At 37.0% G+C, this 18,478-nt stretch overlaps 1 protein-coding gene and 1 pseudogene across 1 annotated transcript; both read left to right on the top strand.

The window, feature by feature from the left end:
- Positions 1-2,370: 2,370 nt before the first annotated feature.
- LOC125282709 (olfactory receptor 4F21-like) lies at positions 2,371-3,306 on the top strand. Its single transcript, XM_048218384.2, has one exon. The coding sequence runs from the start codon at positions 2,371-2,373 to the stop codon at positions 3,304-3,306; it is 936 nt and encodes a 311-aa protein (XP_048074341.2).
- An 8,703-nt stretch (positions 3,307-12,009) lies between these two features.
- Positions 12,010-12,615, top strand: LOC125282705 (cytochrome c oxidase subunit 1-like; annotated as a pseudogene).
- Positions 12,616-18,478: the final 5,863 nt, after the last annotated feature.

Below are 18,478 nucleotides of genomic sequence, written 5' to 3'. Positions count from 1 at the left end.
AAAGTGAGTAAACTGATATTGAATAAAACTTTTCCCCTCTGGGCAACAAGAATCCTCACAAGGGTTTTAAAAAGATACAAGTGGAGGTATATAATGTAAGATTCGTATTTTTAAATCCTTTCTGTCATCAGACCAAGGTAAACTGGCATATAAGACTTTGCTGAGTGACTGGTTAGGAGAGATGTTTCCAACATACCTTAAGAAAAAAAAAAGAGCAAATACTTATCACAGATTCTGAGTCACACCAGAAACTAAGGTTGAGCAGAGGAAAAATGATTGCTGTGTTAGTAAAAGGTACAGAGAAGTCAGAAAGGCAGAAAAATAACTAGGAAAGGGCTATCATAAAAATGGTCTGAATGCATTCAACCAATTAACATAAAATCTGCTTATAGTTGATTAAGGAAGTTCCAGTTTATTTTTCTCACGTTACAAGAATAAATCTGAAGGGAGGCTATTGCAAGCTCTAATGAAGTGATTCAACATGCCTTTGGGTTTCTGGGTCCTCTCTAAATTTTTACTGTATCATTTGTATTATATGGGCTTTACGACTTTGCTGTTGCTGCGCCTTTAAGCATATCGTTGTTATTAAATGCAAAAAAAAAAAAAAAAAAAAAGAGAGATCATGAAAAGAAGCTTCTCTCCATGAAGCTTTGTCTTTTCATTTGGAAGGAAAGCTCTCCAGACAACATTGGTTTACATCTCATTGAACGTTTCTTGGTCACATATCCTATCTTAGATTAGTTCATGGCCAGGGAAAATGGGATTATAGTAACTGGTTTAGAAAAATCATATATCATGCTCTCAACTTGGAAGAGATCTACTGTCTTCTCAAATCTAGAGATTTCAGCCAACCACTAGAACAAATGGAATTTCTATTGGCAAGCAGTGAGAAGACAACTGGCTTTATAAATCCAAGGAGCCAAGGGCAGAGTGAGTTACAGAATTAGGGGCATGATAAACAGCATCAAATCCTGCAGAGAGATCAAGGAAAATGATGATGAAAAACTGATTATTGTATGATGTGTTTGGAATCCAGAGTATCTTTCTATGAACAAGGAATTTTGGAAACTGAATTCTCTTGGCCTATTAGAGAACAAAGAGTGAGGACTGCCAATGAGGAATTAGGGAGAGAAAGAAAATCAGGACACACAAGATTTAGAGATTTGATTTTTTAAACATAATTTAACTAGGTAGGTGCACCTGGGTGGCTCAGTCGGTTAAGTGTCTGCCTTTTGCTCCAGTCACGCATGATCTCATGGTCCTAGAATTGAGCCAAACCTCAGGCTCCTTGCTCAGCGGGGAGCCAACTTGCCCTTCTCCTTTTGCCCCTCCCCCCACACTCAGGCATGCTCTCTGTCTCAAATAAATAAATAAAATCTTTGAAAAAAAAAGAACTTAACTATGTAAATAGGTAAAAGGAAGCAAAAAGTAGAAAAAGTTTAACTGATGGATCCTTAAGGAAGATCCAGCATATACTGGAAGGTTCCAGCCTTGAAGAGCACAGTGCCATGGTTAGAAGCATGCATTATGGTGTCCTAGAGCTCTGGATATAAGTCCTGGGTCTGACACTTGATCCCTCTAAGGCTCAGTTTCTTCATTAGCAAAATGAATGTAAAAAAAGCATTTCTTACAGAATTCTGTGAGTTTAAATGAGATAATGTGCTTTGTACAAAGTTTTACATAAATGCAATCTATTAATCTTATAATTGTTCAATTAACAATTTTTACTTACAAGTATTCAGTCTCTGTATCTAAGAGTTTAACTGAATATAGAGACATGTACCATGACAATAGTTATGAATCAAATTATGAATAATCACAATCTGAGCACTTGACTTCCATGGTAAATTATACAAGATTAAAAAAAAAAAAAACACATATACAAGGTGAAACAAGGTGAAAGGCATTAAACTGTTTTGGCCCAAAGATCTCTATGTGACAACTGAAATAAATTTAGGTAAGGAGAATCAGCAAATTAGTGTGAGAATATTACTGTGAAGTTGACAGTAATAGCTGAGATTGTTCAGGTGACAGAACACCTAGTAAGTGGTCAGGGGAAATGTCTAGAAATCCTTGAGAGGCAAAATAAAAAGAAGTGAAAATGGAATAGAAGGGAAGTAACACCATTTGTCTCCATCTAAAATATTAGAAATTTTCTTCTCTTTTTATGTAATCATTCTCTTGATCACCATAATGTTTCCATATCCTTAATTTTTTTCTTATCCAATTAAATATTTCTAATTTAGGAGATGTACCCCAAAGAGCAAACTAGCAAGAAATAGGAAACTTACATTTGTGCCACTGACTGTGTCTTTTTAATCATTTTCTATCCTCAGGTGATTTGGAAAATCAGCTCTTCCAACCAAGTCAATGGATGGACTAAATAATTCTGTGGTTTCTGAGTTTGTGTTGCTGGGACTCTCTAGTTCTTGGGAAACTAAAGTTTTTCTCATGTTGATATTTTCCTGGATCTATTTAGGGATCATCCTGGGAAATCTCTTCATTTTCTTTTTGGTAATTTTTGATTCTCACCTACATTCTCCTATGTACTTCCTGCTAGCCAACCTGTCACTCATTGACATGGGGTTTGCCTCTACCACAGTCCCAAAGATGATCAGGGACCTTTTAAATGAATACAAGCTCATTTCTTTCCAAAGCTGCATGACACAGATATGCTTCATCCACATCATGGGAGGAGTGGAGATGGTGTTACTCATTGCCATGGCATTTGACAGGTACACAGCAATCTGTAAGCCCCTCCACTACCTGAATATCATGAACCCTAAAATCTGTGTTTCATTTGTAATTGCTGGCTGGGTAACTGGGGTGATCCATGCTATGTCTCAGTTTGCTTTCATTATAAACTTGCCCTTTTGTGGTCCTAATGAAGTAGACAGCTTTTACTGTGACTTTCCCAGGATCATAAAACTTGCGTGCACAGATGGAGATAAGTTTGAGTTTATTATTGCTGCCAACAGTGGCTTCATGACTATGGGCACCTTCTTCCTGCTGATCCTTTCCTACATCTTCATTTTGGTCACGGTCTGGAAACGTTCTTCCAGAGACTTATCCAAAGCATTTGTCACTCTGTCAGCTCACATCACTGTGGTGGTTCTTTTTTTCACTCCATGCATGTTTCTCTATGTCTGGCCTTTCCCCACATCATCAACTGATAAATACCTGTTCATTGCTGACTTTGCTATCACCCCCATTTTAAATCCCATCATATATACATTAAGAAATAAAGACATAAAGGTAGCCATAAAAAGACTGAGCAAACAGGGACATTATGCCAGACTTTGCTAACTGGCTGTATCTTTGAAGCTCTAAAACCATACATCCATCTACTCTTTGGACACCTCTACTCAGGCAGCTGACATTTAAAATAGACAGAACTGGACATATTATCTACCTCATGGAACAAAATTCTACTGCTTCTGTACAGCATTTATTCATGACCTTGGCTACCATGGGAGATGTGAATCTACCGTGTAATGGTATTATTTTATTATTTCAGCAGACAGCAGTAATATTTGCTAAATAATATTTTATAATTGAAATTGTGGTCATTTTGACAATAAGTAAGAACGTAAGAAAATCCCTTGTGCTTCCCATCAGTACAACCCTGCTTGGGAAAGTCCGGAACTATCACATTGAATGGTTATATATGTAGGAGTAGTAGCTCTACTTAGTTACTTAGGTTGGTTTCCCTTAGAAGATCCAAAGACTACACTGTATTGCCTGTAGTTGATTTGGAAGCTGATTTTTGGATGCACCAGTAAGGGAACAGGGAAGTGGTGTTGAGAAAGGAAAGATGATTATGTTGGTAACATAAGTGGAATGTAAGCAAACCGTAGTCCTCCAGGAGACTGTATAGATTCTGTGATTTAGAATTATCCCCACTGAAGGGCAAGGTATTTGAAGCGTTTCTTCATCTGTAGAGGGTTCATTAACTCCTTAGCATGCCTGGCCTTTCCCACAGCCAATATTGTGTATCGATGTCGAGAAGCCAGAGACAGGCAGTGAGACAGACTTTCTGGTGCTGACAGTAAAGAACCATCTGCAATAAAAGTAAACTTAAAAGCAGCCTCCCAATATTGCTTTGTAACTTAAAGAAGTACTACTTAAACATTTTACTCCAATGCACCCCAAACTGGTAATTGAGCACAGAGAATTCTGTGATATAAAATATTTCTCTGCTTTCCACAAGTCTCATAAAACCAGCAGTTCAAAATAGGCCACTCAGCCATGAGCATGGTTCTGCAAGTCATGACCAGCCTGTGGGATCACATCCCACAACTGGCCATCACAGGCTACCCACAAAAGCCTTCTGACCTCCTCAAAAAACACAAAGTGAAATCTTGGTTCCGATCCAAAAACTGTAGAGGTAGGTGAAAATAAAGTTAGATTTTTCTCACACCTACAAAAAATTCAAATGAACTGAAAGATATTTTACATCCAACTCTAGAACTGTTATAATAAAATTCACTTTGGTTTTTGGCTCTGAATTTCAGAAAAGGCAAACTAACTAATGATGTCTCAATTTAGGGGAACTTACCAAGAGGTCCCAAGAGACACAGCATGGATAACCTGTCTATAAGCCTTTCTCTATCCACAACACAGAGCTCTAATGTTTCCCATTCAAGACATTACTTTATGCAAAATAAACACATCCGTTCCTGAGGATAACACTTGTTATCTGATAAAACTTGTCCAAACAAAATGTATTGTTTTATCATGTTCTGACTGTATTTAGGCCCTTAATAGATTTAGGACACAGCTTTTTTTCCACAAAGAAAACTCTGATCCTAGATAATGATGTCTCCTAATGTAATACATCTTATACTCTATAATAAACTCTTAGCTTCTCTCTTACTTCTCTTCCTCCCTCACATTTCAACCAAATGTCACAGTATTTCAAAACCAACTTTCCATATATATCAAATTGGATGTTTCTGGAAGTTTTTTAAAAAATTTTTTAAAATTTTATTTAATTATTAGGCAGACACAGAGAGAGCACAAGCAGGGGAAGCAGGAGAGGGAGAAGCAGGTTCTCCACTGAGCAGGGAGCCTGATGTGGGACTTGATCCCAGGACCCTGGGATCATGACATGAGCCGAAGGCAGAAGCTTAACTGACTGAGCTACCCAGGCACCCCTGTTTCTGGAAGTTTTACAAAGTTTCTGGAAATATCAAGGGTTTCTTCTCAGGTAATTCCTGGAATGTCTGGACTCTAGAGCAAAAACTTTCCCGCACCAAAACGGATGCCTCCTGTACAGTCTTAGAGCTCCCTACCTATTGACATTCAGGAAGGACTGTTCTCACTTCATGATTCACAATTGTCCTGTATGAAGAGATGGTCTTAGACAGAGATTTATAATGTCAGTTACCAGAAATGTCCAAACAAAAAATTGGCTGCTAATAGTGTTGTTCACTAATAGTTTATGTCAGGAAGAATCTGAATGAATTATATGGAGGGAAGCCTCTCAGAATGCTATGAAAACCAGTTATTTTCCATGGAAAAGGAGGAAGCTTTTAGAACTTAACAGAATCAGAATGGCACGTTAGAAGTAGGAGTCAGAGGACCTAATATGTGTACCCAAGTCATGCTTCTTTCCAATTTTGTGGCTTCTTGCAAGATATGCTGAGATATATTTCAATGTAAAATCCATTTCATGGCTTATAATAAAGATTAGATATTACAATGTGAATGGAAGCTCCCAGCATGTGAAGTGTACTCAGGTTCTCTTTTCCTGATCTTTCCTTTTGATCTCTGCATATATTCACCCCCTCTTTTAAGAGAGTTCTGTCTTGAATATTTGAAGATAAAAATATTAACTCTTGGAACCTAAAGATCTACTTCTTCAACCTTAAACATCTTGTATTTCTAAAATGTATTACTACAGTATTCTTTATCTGGCTAGTAACATAAATTAATTTTACAATATTATCAATACTCTGTGATTTGTAAATCAACATAAAACAGTTTTAACACCTTTCAAGGAAAGCGGTAAGGGGAGAAACCAGGCATGGACTTTGGTGTCATCTGTAGCACTCTGGGTCTCTTTCACCTGAGGTGTCCCGATAGGCTGTGCTCTATGAAAACGGTCAATAAATCCTTTTGAGTTTCCTAGAGAAAATTAGATCCTTCCAACTGCCTTTTTGTGTGCTGACAATCAAGTACACTAAAAGTAGCTCCCAATGCCTTGCTTTACCACACACCCACAGGAAACAGCAGTGATAAAAATTAAGCCATAAATACAAGTTTGACAGTTATGTTAATTAGGATTGGTAAATTTTGCCCAAGCCATTGTGGCCATACAGTTAACCCAAAGTGATAAAATTTTGGCATAAATCGTGTTAAAGGTATTTTTTACAATAAAGTTAAATTTTAATTAGCCTGCAAAGGGCTACAACTAAAACAGAAATAACCTACAAAAGTTACTTTAATATTCCTGACTACATGATAGCTAAGATCCAAACTGAGAATAGATACCCCTTATGCTTAGCCCCAAACTCAAATAATTATTATGACAAAATAATTCATCAGAGTACTACCAGCAACAGCCTGAAACTCAAAGGACTGGGCAAGCTTATATCTCTTCAGAGGAGCCTGTTCCATAATTGGTAAAACCCAACAAACCTTACCAACTCTTGCGAATATAGTCTATATACCACCACCTTCAACAAACCCTAGAAAGGAATTATAGTAAGCACAAATATGAAAACATTAAAATGTCCTGGAAAGTGTGTTTGGACAGATCAAAGTGTACCTTAAGTAAAACACCTAGTTTACACCCAGGAGATCTCATTTATTATGAGCACTTGAACGAAAGCTAGCCCAAACTTACCAGACTCAAATTTTTAAAAAGATCTGATTTTTCTGAGAGACAGCTCTCTTGACTGAGAGCATGGGGGCAGGGGAGGGCTGGAGGAGGCAGAAGAAGGGGGAGAAGCTAACTCCCGCTGAGCAGGGAGACCTATGTGGGGCTCAATCCCATGACCCTGGGGTCATGACCTGAGCCGAACGCAGACACTTAACGGACTGAGCCACCCTGGTGCCCCACCAAACTCAATGATTACAAATGAATTAAACAAAACACTTATTGAAAATTAAAAGCAGAAGAGATGAAAATTTTAATCGGTGCTATAGAAAAAGTACTATAAGAGAATGATAAAAGAAATATTAAAAGCACTAAATAGCAAAGTTTACCATCTTTTAGTTTTGCATAAAGATTTGCCTAGAACAATTAAAGAGAACTTAACTGCCCTGAAACCAGGTGAGCTACCTACAAACAGTTTATAGGAAGAGGTGAAAAGCCTGTCAAGCCTGGTGATAGCTATCCAGAAGAGACTATCTGATAGTTATCCAGAACAGAATTTTACTTCAACTTTAAACTTACCCTAAAAAATAATAATTTCAACATAAATTTAGATACGAACCTAAGGTACAGCCTTTAGATACAGGATACAATCTTCTTTGGAGTGTAAGTATAAACAACACCATAGTTGGCCTAGAAGTAGCCACCAACTGAAGTATTCAAGCTCAACCATATATTCATCTAAATTCCAACACTAAAGACCAACTGCTAACCTAATACTAGATTAATCTATTCATTAATAGAAGGTATACTGTTCATCTGAGTAACAAGAATTATTTCTCCTTGCATAAGCTTATATCAGTATAGATAATCACTGATAGTTGACAATAAAATAAATTTTACATAATTCCTTACTTATTAAATTAATTGTTAACCAAACACAGGTATGCATTTAAGGAAAGATTTTAAAAGTAAAAGGAACTCAGCGAACATAAACCTCACCTGTTTACCAAAAACATCACCTTTAGCACTTCTAGTATTAGAGGCACTGCCTAACCAGGGATATCCATTTAATGGCCATGGTATCCTGACTCTGCAAAGGCAACAGAATCATTTGTTCCTAAAATAAGGACTTGTACGAATGGCCACATAAGGGTTTTCCTGTCTCTTAATCATGAAGAGTCAGGAAGGACATAATAAGATGAGAAGAACCTATGGAGCTTTAATCAATCAGTCCAAAAAAGAACAAAAAATTTAGCCAAATTTAAAGGATAAAGAAACTTTAACCGGACTAACAGTTTTGTTTGAGGTAACTTCAGATAACAAAATAACCTCCAAGTAATTAAAATCTAGATCAACCAGTCAAAATGTTTTATCACTTATTGATCCAAAATATGGATCAACAGAATAAGTTACCCTAGGGATAACAGCACTATCCTATTCTATATAGTCCATAGGGTTTATGACCTCAATGTTAGGTCAGGATATCCCAATAGTGTAACTACTAGTAATGATTTGTTTGTTCAACTATTAAAGTCCTGTGTAATCTGGTTTTAGATCTGGGTGACCTAGGTCAGTTTTATCTGTTCCACATTTCTCCCAGTAGGAAAGGATAAGAGAAATAAGGACTACTTTACAAAATTGCCTTCATACTAATAGATGAGATAGTATTAATATACCTAACCCTGCCAAAGAACCGGGCTTGTTAGGGTGGCAGAGCCCAGTAACTGCCTACAACTTAAACCTTTATTGCCAGAGGTTCAATTCCTCTTCCTAACAGCATGCTCAGAATTAATATTCTGTCATTGATTATGCCTATGCTATTTGGCTGTAACATTCCTCACACTGATCCAGTGAAAACAATTAGCCTAGACACAACTTCATAAAGGACCAAACATCAGTTGGCCTCCATGGCCTACTACAATCTATCACTGATGCTCTCAAGCTATTCCTTACAGAACCATTACAGTCACTCATATCATCAATATCCATATTTATTGTTGCACCAACCCTACCCCACACTTTAGCCCTAAGAATATGAATTCCACTCCCCATACTGTATCCATTAATTAATATAAACTTAATAATAATTAATTAATTTATACAAACTTAAACTGTTTGTATTAGTCATACCTAGCTTAGCTATTTATTCCATTCCCTGATCAGGATCAGGCCGAGCTGCAAATCCAAAATTCCCATTCATGGGAGCCCTACCAGCAGTGGCACAAAAGTTTCATGCAAATTGACATCAGCAGTTATCCTCCTACCAGTCCTGTTGCTATACGGATTATTTACACTCTCCACACTATTCTCAAGAATATCCGTGACTAATTTTTCCATCTTGATGACTAGCTGTAACATGACTTATCCCAGCCCTAGCAGAGACCAACCGAGCTCCACTGGACCGACAGAGGGAGAATCAGAACTCATTTCTGGTTTCAACACTGACTATGTAGCAGGTCCACTTGCCCTGTTCTTCCTAGTAGAAAATGCTGTTATAATAAATATTTTTACAACAGTTCTGTTTTTAGGAGCATTCCACAACCCCTACATACCAGATTGTATACAATTAACTTTATTATCAAACCCCTTTTCCTAACTATCTCTTTTTTATGAACCCAAGCATCCTACCCATGAGTCCAATATGATCAACTCATGCATCTCTTATGAAAAGCTTTCTACCATGAAGACTACCCCTTTGCCTATATAGCATGCAGCAATGCTCATTAATATATCAAGCATTCTAGCATAAACATTAAGAGAATTAGTTCGATAGAGTAAATAATAGAGCTTAAATCCTTTTATTTCTAGATTATAGGAATTAAACCTACTCCTAAGAAACCAAAATCTTCATGCTACCATTACACTATATTATATTGTTAAGGTCACCTGAATAAACTATCAAGCCCATACCCAAAAGGATGATTTATATCCTTCTCATACTAAATATCTCCAAGTCTCACTATCATCTTACTAACGATCATTGTAGGAACCGTAATTGTAATAATGAGCTCATGGTGACAAATAATCTGAAATGGCTATGAAATAAATATAGTAGCTATTTTTCCAGATTTAATTTAAAAAATTTAATTCACAAGCCATGGAAGCATCCACCAATGTTTTTTTTTTAAGATTTTTATTTTATTTATTTGACAGAGACAGCCAGCGAGAGAGGGAACACAAGCAGGGGGAGTGGGAGAGGAAGAAGCAGGCTCCCAGCAGAGGGGCCCGATGTGGGGCTCGATCTCAGAACGCTGGGATCACGCCCTGAGCTGAAGGCAGACGCCCAACGACTGCGCCACCCAAGGCGCCCCCCACCAATGTTTTTTTTTTACCACAAGCCATTGAATCAACACCCACCACTCAGGATTCTCACCCAAATGAATATTCAAGAAATAAAAATATGACATCATTTGCCATCATTAACAGCAATTAGAGCACTACTCAATCTATATTCCTACATACGATTAACTTACTCCACATCGTTAACTCTATTCCCATGAACAAACAACATAAAAATAAAATGACAACTTGAAAACATGAAACAACCAACCCTTATATCACCACTAATGGTAGTGTCATTACTTCTCCTCTTAACACCAATATTATCAGTACTGGACTAGGAATTTAGGAGCTTAGTATAGACAAAGAGGCTTCCAAGCCCCAAGCAAGTGTAATTCACTTAATTCTTGAAAAAAATAAAGATGATAAGACTTTATGCTATAACAACCGAATGCAAATCAAATGCTTTCATTTAAACTAAATCCTTACCAGATTGGTGGGCTTTCACCCCACAAAATCTGAGCTAACAGCTAAATATCCCGGGTAACAGGCTTCAATCTGCTTTTCCTGCCACTTAAGGAAAAAGGCATGAGAAGCCCCAGCAGAACTGAAGCTGTTTCTTTGAATTTACAATTCAATATGTTATTCATCACAGGGCTTGGGCTTGGCAAAAAGAGGACCCAACCAACCTCTCTCTTTAAATTTACAGGCTAATGCTTGCTCAGCCATTTTACCTATGCTCAAAAACTACTGACTATTCTCAACAAACCATACTTTATATCTACTCTTTGGTGCTAACCTGGAATACATAAGGTACTGCCTTAAGCCTTTTAATCGGAGCTGAACCAGGTCAGCTGGGAGGTTTATTAGGTGATGACCAAATCTATAATGTAGTTGTAATCACCCATACATTTGTAATAATTGTCTTTCATTTACACCTATCATAACTGGAAGATTCAGAAACTGGCTAATCCCATTAATAACTGGAGCACCTAACATAGCATTCCTTTGAATAGTAACATACGTTTCTTTTTCTTTTTCTTTTTTTTCCAGAAGGAACCACTGAAAACGTTGCTTTTTCATTATATACACACATATTTTACTTACATAAAACAGATTGTATTATATAGAAATTTGTATCCCTTTAACGTTCACACATCATTAAATATTCTTCAAAATGGTTTTTCATGATTGTATAATATTCCGATAAGTGAATGGTCATGAGTTTGAGCCCTGTGTTAGGCTCTCCACCAGGCATTGAACCTGCTTAAAAAATATACATAACCTATGTTTCTGACAACTCCCACCATCACTGTTACTTTTGCTAAAATCATCAATAGTTGAAGCAGGTGCTGGAATGGGTTCAACAGCATACCCACCTCTAGACAGCAATCTAGACCATGCTGGAGCTTCTGTTCACCTAATCGTTTTTCCCTACATTGAGCAGGCATATCCTCAATGGTAGGTGCCATTAATTTTATTACTGTAATTACTAATATGAAACTACCAGCCATATCTGAATATCAAACAGCACTATTTGTTTGACCAGTCCTAATTACAGCTATGCTTTCACTACTATCATTCACACTTTTAGCAGCCAGAATTATTATATTATTAATAGACCACAACCTAAACACTGTTTTCTTCAATCTCACAGGATGGCATCCAATTTTATATAACCACTTGTTCTGATTTCTTGGTTAGCCTGAAGTCTGCATTCTTATCCCACTGGGATACACAATAATTTCGCACATAGTTGCATACTATTCAGGGAAAAAAGCAACTTCTTAATATATAAGAATGTCCTGAGCTATAATATCCATTGTTTTCCTAGGATTCAGTGTATGACTTCACCATATATTCACAGCAGCTATAGATGTTGATACATCTATATTATATCAGTTCTTATGATTATTATCATTCCTACAGGAATAAAAATATTTAGTCCACTAGCAATCCTCCATGGAGAAAATATTAAATGCTCACCAGCCACACTATGACCCTTAGGTTTTATTTTCTTATTTATAGTAAGAGGTCAAACAGGAAATGTTCTAGCAAATCTATCATTCCACATTGTTCTCCATGATATATATTATAGAGTAGCACATTTTCATTGTGTCTTATCAATATGAGCATTTTGCCATTATAGGAAAATTTGTTCATTGATTCCCGTTATTGTCAGGTTACACTTAACCTGAGCAAAAATGTATTTCACATTTATATTTGTAGGCATTAACATAACTTTCTTTGTACAACACATTCTTGACCTTTAAGGTATACCATGACATTACTCTGACTACTCAGATACACATACAACATGGAAAACCATGTCAACCATAGGTTTGTTCATCTTATTAATCGCAATATTAATAGTTTTCATAATCTGAGAAGCATTTGTATTCAAGTGAGAAGTACTGACAGTAGAACCAATGACTACTAACTGCAAATGACTACATGGATGCCCACTACCATCTCATAAATTTGAGGAACCTACCTAAGTAAATTTAAAATAAAAAGGGACAGAATGAAGCTCCTCCAACTGGCTTCAAGCCAATATCATAACCACTGTGACTTTCTCAGACATTAGTGAAAAATTATATAACTTTATCTAAGTTAAATTATAAATTCAAATCCTCTAGATCGCCACGGCACATCCATCCCAACTAGTTTTTCAAAATGCAACATCACCTGACGTAGAAGAACTTTTACACGTTCATGATGACATACTAACTAGTTCCTAACTAGCTCTTTAGTCCTCTGTATCATTTCATTAACATTTACAACTAAATTAACCCACACAAGCAAAACAGATGCGCAGGTAGAAACAGTCTGAAATATTCTGCCAGCCACTGTCTTAATCCTAATTGCCCCGCCACTGTGACAAATTCATTATATAATAGATTAATAATCCTTCCCTAAACGTAAAAACTATGAGCCATCAATTATATTGAAGCTATGAGTATACAGACTATGAAGACTTAAACCTCCATTCCTATATTTTCTAATTCCAGTCTCATTTTCCAAGCTTGCCATCTGCCCCCACTGTGGAAGGCAGAACACTTCTCCTTTTACATACTATGAGTGTGAATGCAGACTAAATTAGAGAAAACTTTTAAGTAAGTTGTACCAACACTAATGAAAAATGTTTATAGAATATCTTTTCATATGCATAGGCTCCATTCATTCCATCTTTTTGAAAAGAATTCTCATGAAGACTTACATTATTAAATGTAAACTACCATATGACCCAAAATCCCACTCTTGGTTATTTCCTGAAGTGAAATATAAAGATCAACACTAACCTGTATAAGAATATTCAAACAGCTCTATTCATAATTACCAAAAATTGGAAATAACCACGGTGTCTTGGACTGGGGAGTAGATAAATAAACTTACTACATCTATACAATGAGATACTACTTAGCAATAAAAAGAAACTAATACATGCATCAAAATAGATGAATCTCAAGTGCAGAGTGAGAAAAGCCAGACTCCAAAGGTAACATATGATTCCATTTTTATGGTCCTTTAAACAAGGACACCATAGGGACAGAAAAGAGATCTGTGGTTTCCTGAGACAAGGGAATGGTGTGTGGCTGACCACAGGAGAAGTTGCTGTGAAATGAAACTGTAGTGTATCTTGGTGTGATCTGGTTACCCAATTATATATGCATGAAAGCTGAGAAGCAGCCTGGTTATTCTTGAGAAGTACCCAAACATTTCAGTATTGTTAATATTTCTGGAAATGTGTGTGAAAGTAGAGATAAAAACAGAAGGAACTATTGAATATCTACATAAAGACTATTTGGAGCCCCAAATGCCTTCCTTGACTCAGCTCCCTAAGTGGCTGCCCTGTCTATTCACACTCTGGTGGAAGTCTGGGGTTTTATTCCTCCAGAGGTCTCTGAACTGCAGGATCCCAGGCAGGCGCATACCCTAACCTGAAACCTAACCCTAGCCCTAATCCTGGAGTTGAGGGGGATAAAAAAGAAGATGTGGTATATATTACTCAGCCATAAAAAATGAAATCTTGCTGTGTGCAAGGACATGGATGGAGCTAGAGTGTCTTATGCTAAGCAAAATGAGTCAGTCAGAGAAAGACAAATACCATACGATTTCATTCATATGTGGCATTTAAGAAATGAAACAAACAAGTACAGGGGGAAAAAAGAGAGAGAGAGGCCAACCAAGAAACAGACTCTTAACTATAGAGAGCAAACACATGGTTACCAGAGGGGAGGTGGGGGGTGAATTAAATAGGTGATGGGGATTAAGGAATATATGTGTTGTGATGAGCACTGGAATGTATGGAAGCATTGAATCACTCTATTGTATGCCTGAAACTAATAGTACACTGTATTTTAACTAACTGGAATTGAAATAAAAATTTAAATATGTGTGTGTGTAACTACAGAACTAAATACTTAAAGGACTTAATTTTAATACATGTAAAGTGTATGTGTCAGAAATTATAAATTGCAAAACCATTTATGAAATGAAAGAAATACTTTATTGCATTACAAAGTTTTCACTCTTCTTAAGTTTCAGAGCAATCATGTACTTCCTCAAACTCCACTCCAAACCAGCATCCTTCCCCAGAGGGTACGTCTCATTGATCTTTCACTAACAGCTGTAAGGCTTGGGAAAGTCACTTAGCCTCTTTTTGCCTGCTTCTCCTCTGTAAATGGATCTATGTGTTACCATGATTGCACCAGATGGTGCCTGCAAAGTGTGTTGTAGCTCGCAAGCAAGAGAATAAGCGTCGAATCTTTATGTTCTCAGATTGAGATGGTCATGGACTCCAGAACTCAGAGCACAAAATGGCTCATGGAGCAAATGAATTAATGTTTTGAGATCCAGATAGGAAAGACATGAATAAAACTCTGAAAGGGGAAAATGAGACAGCAAAGAGGACAGAGAAGGGCAGGACCAGTAAGGAATAAGAGAAAAAGAAAGAAATGGGGAATTTTATTAATAGCCTTTCACATCTAATTTATTTATTTATTTATTTATTTTTTTAAGATTTTATTTATTTATTTGACAGAGATAGAGACAGCCAGCGAGAGAGGGAACACAAGCAGGGGGAGTGGGAGAGGAAGAAGCAGGCTCATAGCTGAAGAGCCTGATGTGGGGCTCGATCCCATAACGCCGAGATCACGCCCTGAGCCGAAGGCAGGCGCTTAACCGCTGTGCCACCCAGGCGCCCCTTCATCTAATTTATTTAAAATCAAAATTAAGAACATACACAAAAGGGTGATAAAAGACAAAAGTCTACGGTGATATGTACACTCCTCATCATTGATGGGAACAGTAACAGAAGGATGCACTGCAAGACGGTAGGTGTTACCTCCCAGAGCGCATGACATTGGGAGAGCACAGATGAAGGGGGCCTTCACTCTTTGCTCCAAATACATCTACTATTAATAGTTGAAATCTTATTAAGTTAGATTGCATGCATATATTATTTCTTTAATAAATGAATGAATTAAAAAGTAGCCTTTCATTATCTTTCCATCACTTAGAGAAATGCCTCTAATACAGTTTATACTCAAACTGTAAATATTCAGGACCTGGCTCAAGGAAGGACTGTGAAGGCTGAGACCTAATATCCCTCTGAAATCCAAGAAAGCAAGGTTGAAGTAGGCCCTTAAATCATGAGCATAGTTGCAACACACCAAAGGTGAGCTAGTTGTCGACTGCCCATCTACATAACTCATCTGGCTTCTGGTGGGACTGGAACTGACATCTCAGTTCACTTTATGACATGGTAGATACAGAGCAAAAGAAAGTTATAGCCTCTTAATAAACAAAGTAATTAAACATTTGAACTTACTTCTCTTACATTTTTACTCGTATTTAACTGGACTAACTTGGATCTAGCTTTGAAAAGGGTGGATTATTGCATGATGCCCTTCATGCCCAACTTTTCCTCAGGGAAAGTTGGAAGCGAAGGATCCCCAGGACCATGACAGAGAAAGCCTTTCCAAATACTTGGCTCTATTTAAACCACAGAGATGGAAAACCTCCAAGCTCAGAGGCTACTCCTCACACTGTATACTTGGCACGCTGAGGAGGACACAATCCTACAATACTGCTCACGGCAGAAAATTAACTGGACTTCATTTCACATAAGGTAGACTCTAGATCAAGGCCTCTCAGTAAGCAAGGAAGGAACCAGTTTGAGGGGTGATCTGTGTAAGGTGAGTACATCCCACATAACTGATGTTTGAACTCACACTTTTAATGTCTTCCCCTTATTTTAAGAATAAATTCTCTCTTTTCCCCTGAAGCATGGTTTTCCATACCTATCTGTAGTGTTTAGAGTTCTGAATGTGTTATTCAGTGAATGTCTTATGGGAAAGATTATGGGTTTTCTCTCCCAACAAATCCCTGGGACTTCTGAATTCCTAACAGCATTTCACACACTAACAAAAGCACTGCCTATTTACATTCTTAGAGGCTCCCAGATGTCCAGGTTGGGGGAGACTGGTTCTCAAAACACTTCCAACTTATCCTGATATTTTCTAATTCCTTCTGGATTTTACTTGTTTTACCTTTCCTCAAAGTAGCAAATGGAGAAATGCTTCAGTAAAAAATTAATAGGCCAAAGTGCCTAAAATTTAAAATCAAACAATGAAACTGAATTGATTTTAATGTGAACCTGTATATTTCATTCCTATCATTATTAGCCAGTTATAATTATTCATGTCTCTGTTACCTTTTCATTGAACAAAATGTCTTATTACAGAAATCTTATTTGTTTTCTTAGTCTTATCAAAATCATGGTTTCTACCAGAAGCGATCTTCTCCTAGGGAAGTTATATTAGAAGCTTTGGAGTCAGACAGGCCTCCGTTTTTTAAGATTGATTGATTGATTGATTGATTGATTATTTATTTATTTGTTTGTTTGTTTGAGAGAGAGCACCAGCAGGGTGAGTGGCAGGTGGATGGCGTGGGAGAAGCAGGCTTTCCACTGAGCAGGGAGCCAAACTTGGGGCTCAATCCCAGGACCCCACGATCATGACTTGAGCTGAAGGCAGATGCTTAACCGACTGAGCCACCCAGGCAGCCCCAGACCTCAGTTTAAATTCAAACTTTATTATTTGTTATTTTACAACTTGGAAAATATGTAATTTCTGTAATGTATGTATATAGTTTGTGATGTTTATGTTAAATATTCTTATCAAAAAAATAAATACATAATATAAATAAAATAATTAGAATCAGTAGTGAGATGATAGTCACAAGGATATCACATCCACATGTTGCTTTTGTTTAAAAACAAAAAAGTCTTATTTTTTTTTGAGGAAAAGAAAAATTTAGAAGGAGAAAGAGCAAAACCCAACAGAATGAAACATACAAAAAAAGAGGAGTATGCAGTTCAAAGGAAAGGAAAAGCATTTAATCCTTAAAAATGGGAAAACCACTTAATCTCACAATAAGAAATTAAAACTACATTCAAGGGGTGCCTGGGTGGCTCAGTCGGGTAAGGGCCAGACTCTCAGTTTTAGCCAGGTCCTGACCTCAGGGTCTTGAGATGGAGCCCAGCATCAGGCTCAGCACTCAATGCACAGTTAGCTTGGTATTCTCTCTCCCTCTCCTCCTGCCCCTCCCTGCCATGTTCACGCTTACACGCAACTCTCTCTCTCTCAAATAAATACATCTTTAAAAAAATAAAATAAAACTACATTTAGTTGCCATTTCTCAACATCATATGACAATAACACTGCACTGGAGAGGCTGGAGAAGAAACAGGTAATTCGTACACTGCTGGTGGAAATCTAAAATGCTTTAACCCCTATGGAAGGAATACAAACAGACAAATAAAAAGCAAAACATATAAATGCTTTTAAGGGCTTAACATAGATTTGGTACATATTAAAAGCTACTTAGTCAACTCTATAATCTGAACTTCATAGCCTGAGAAAAAAAAGATACAAGAAAGAATGGAAAAAGAGAAGGACTTGGCCTCCTGGCTTAAGGAAATAGTAAATGTATGTATTTTCACAGAGGTCAATAAGAGTATGTCAATAGTTTAGGTACATATGAACTTAGACTTTATATTTTTTCCAATGAAGTACAGTCAGAAGTAAAACTAGTTTGCAAATCTCAGGAAAGAAATCTCTGTTACTAAGGAGAACCAAGGACCAGTCAATATATTTTCAAAAATGATGTTACTCAGACCAAGGAATACATGTGTTTGTGGAAATATCCTTTCATGGGGAGATTCTAAAGGCAGGGAAATACTGGATATTAGAAATCCATAGTCAGCATCTGAGGTTTCTTTTGGAACACAAATATCTTTTCTCAAGTCATTTGATGAACATTTTTTCCCAGAGTTTGTGAAATAATTTGGTTCAGTATAGTCTGCTAACA

This window comes from Ursus arctos, unplaced genomic scaffold (assembly GCF_023065955.2).
Source record: "Ursus arctos isolate Adak ecotype North America unplaced genomic scaffold, UrsArc2.0 scaffold_33, whole genome shotgun sequence".
Lineage (NCBI taxonomy): Eukaryota > Metazoa > Chordata > Mammalia > Carnivora > Ursidae > Ursus > Ursus arctos.
This window is presented reverse-complemented; position numbering and strand designations above follow the sequence as displayed.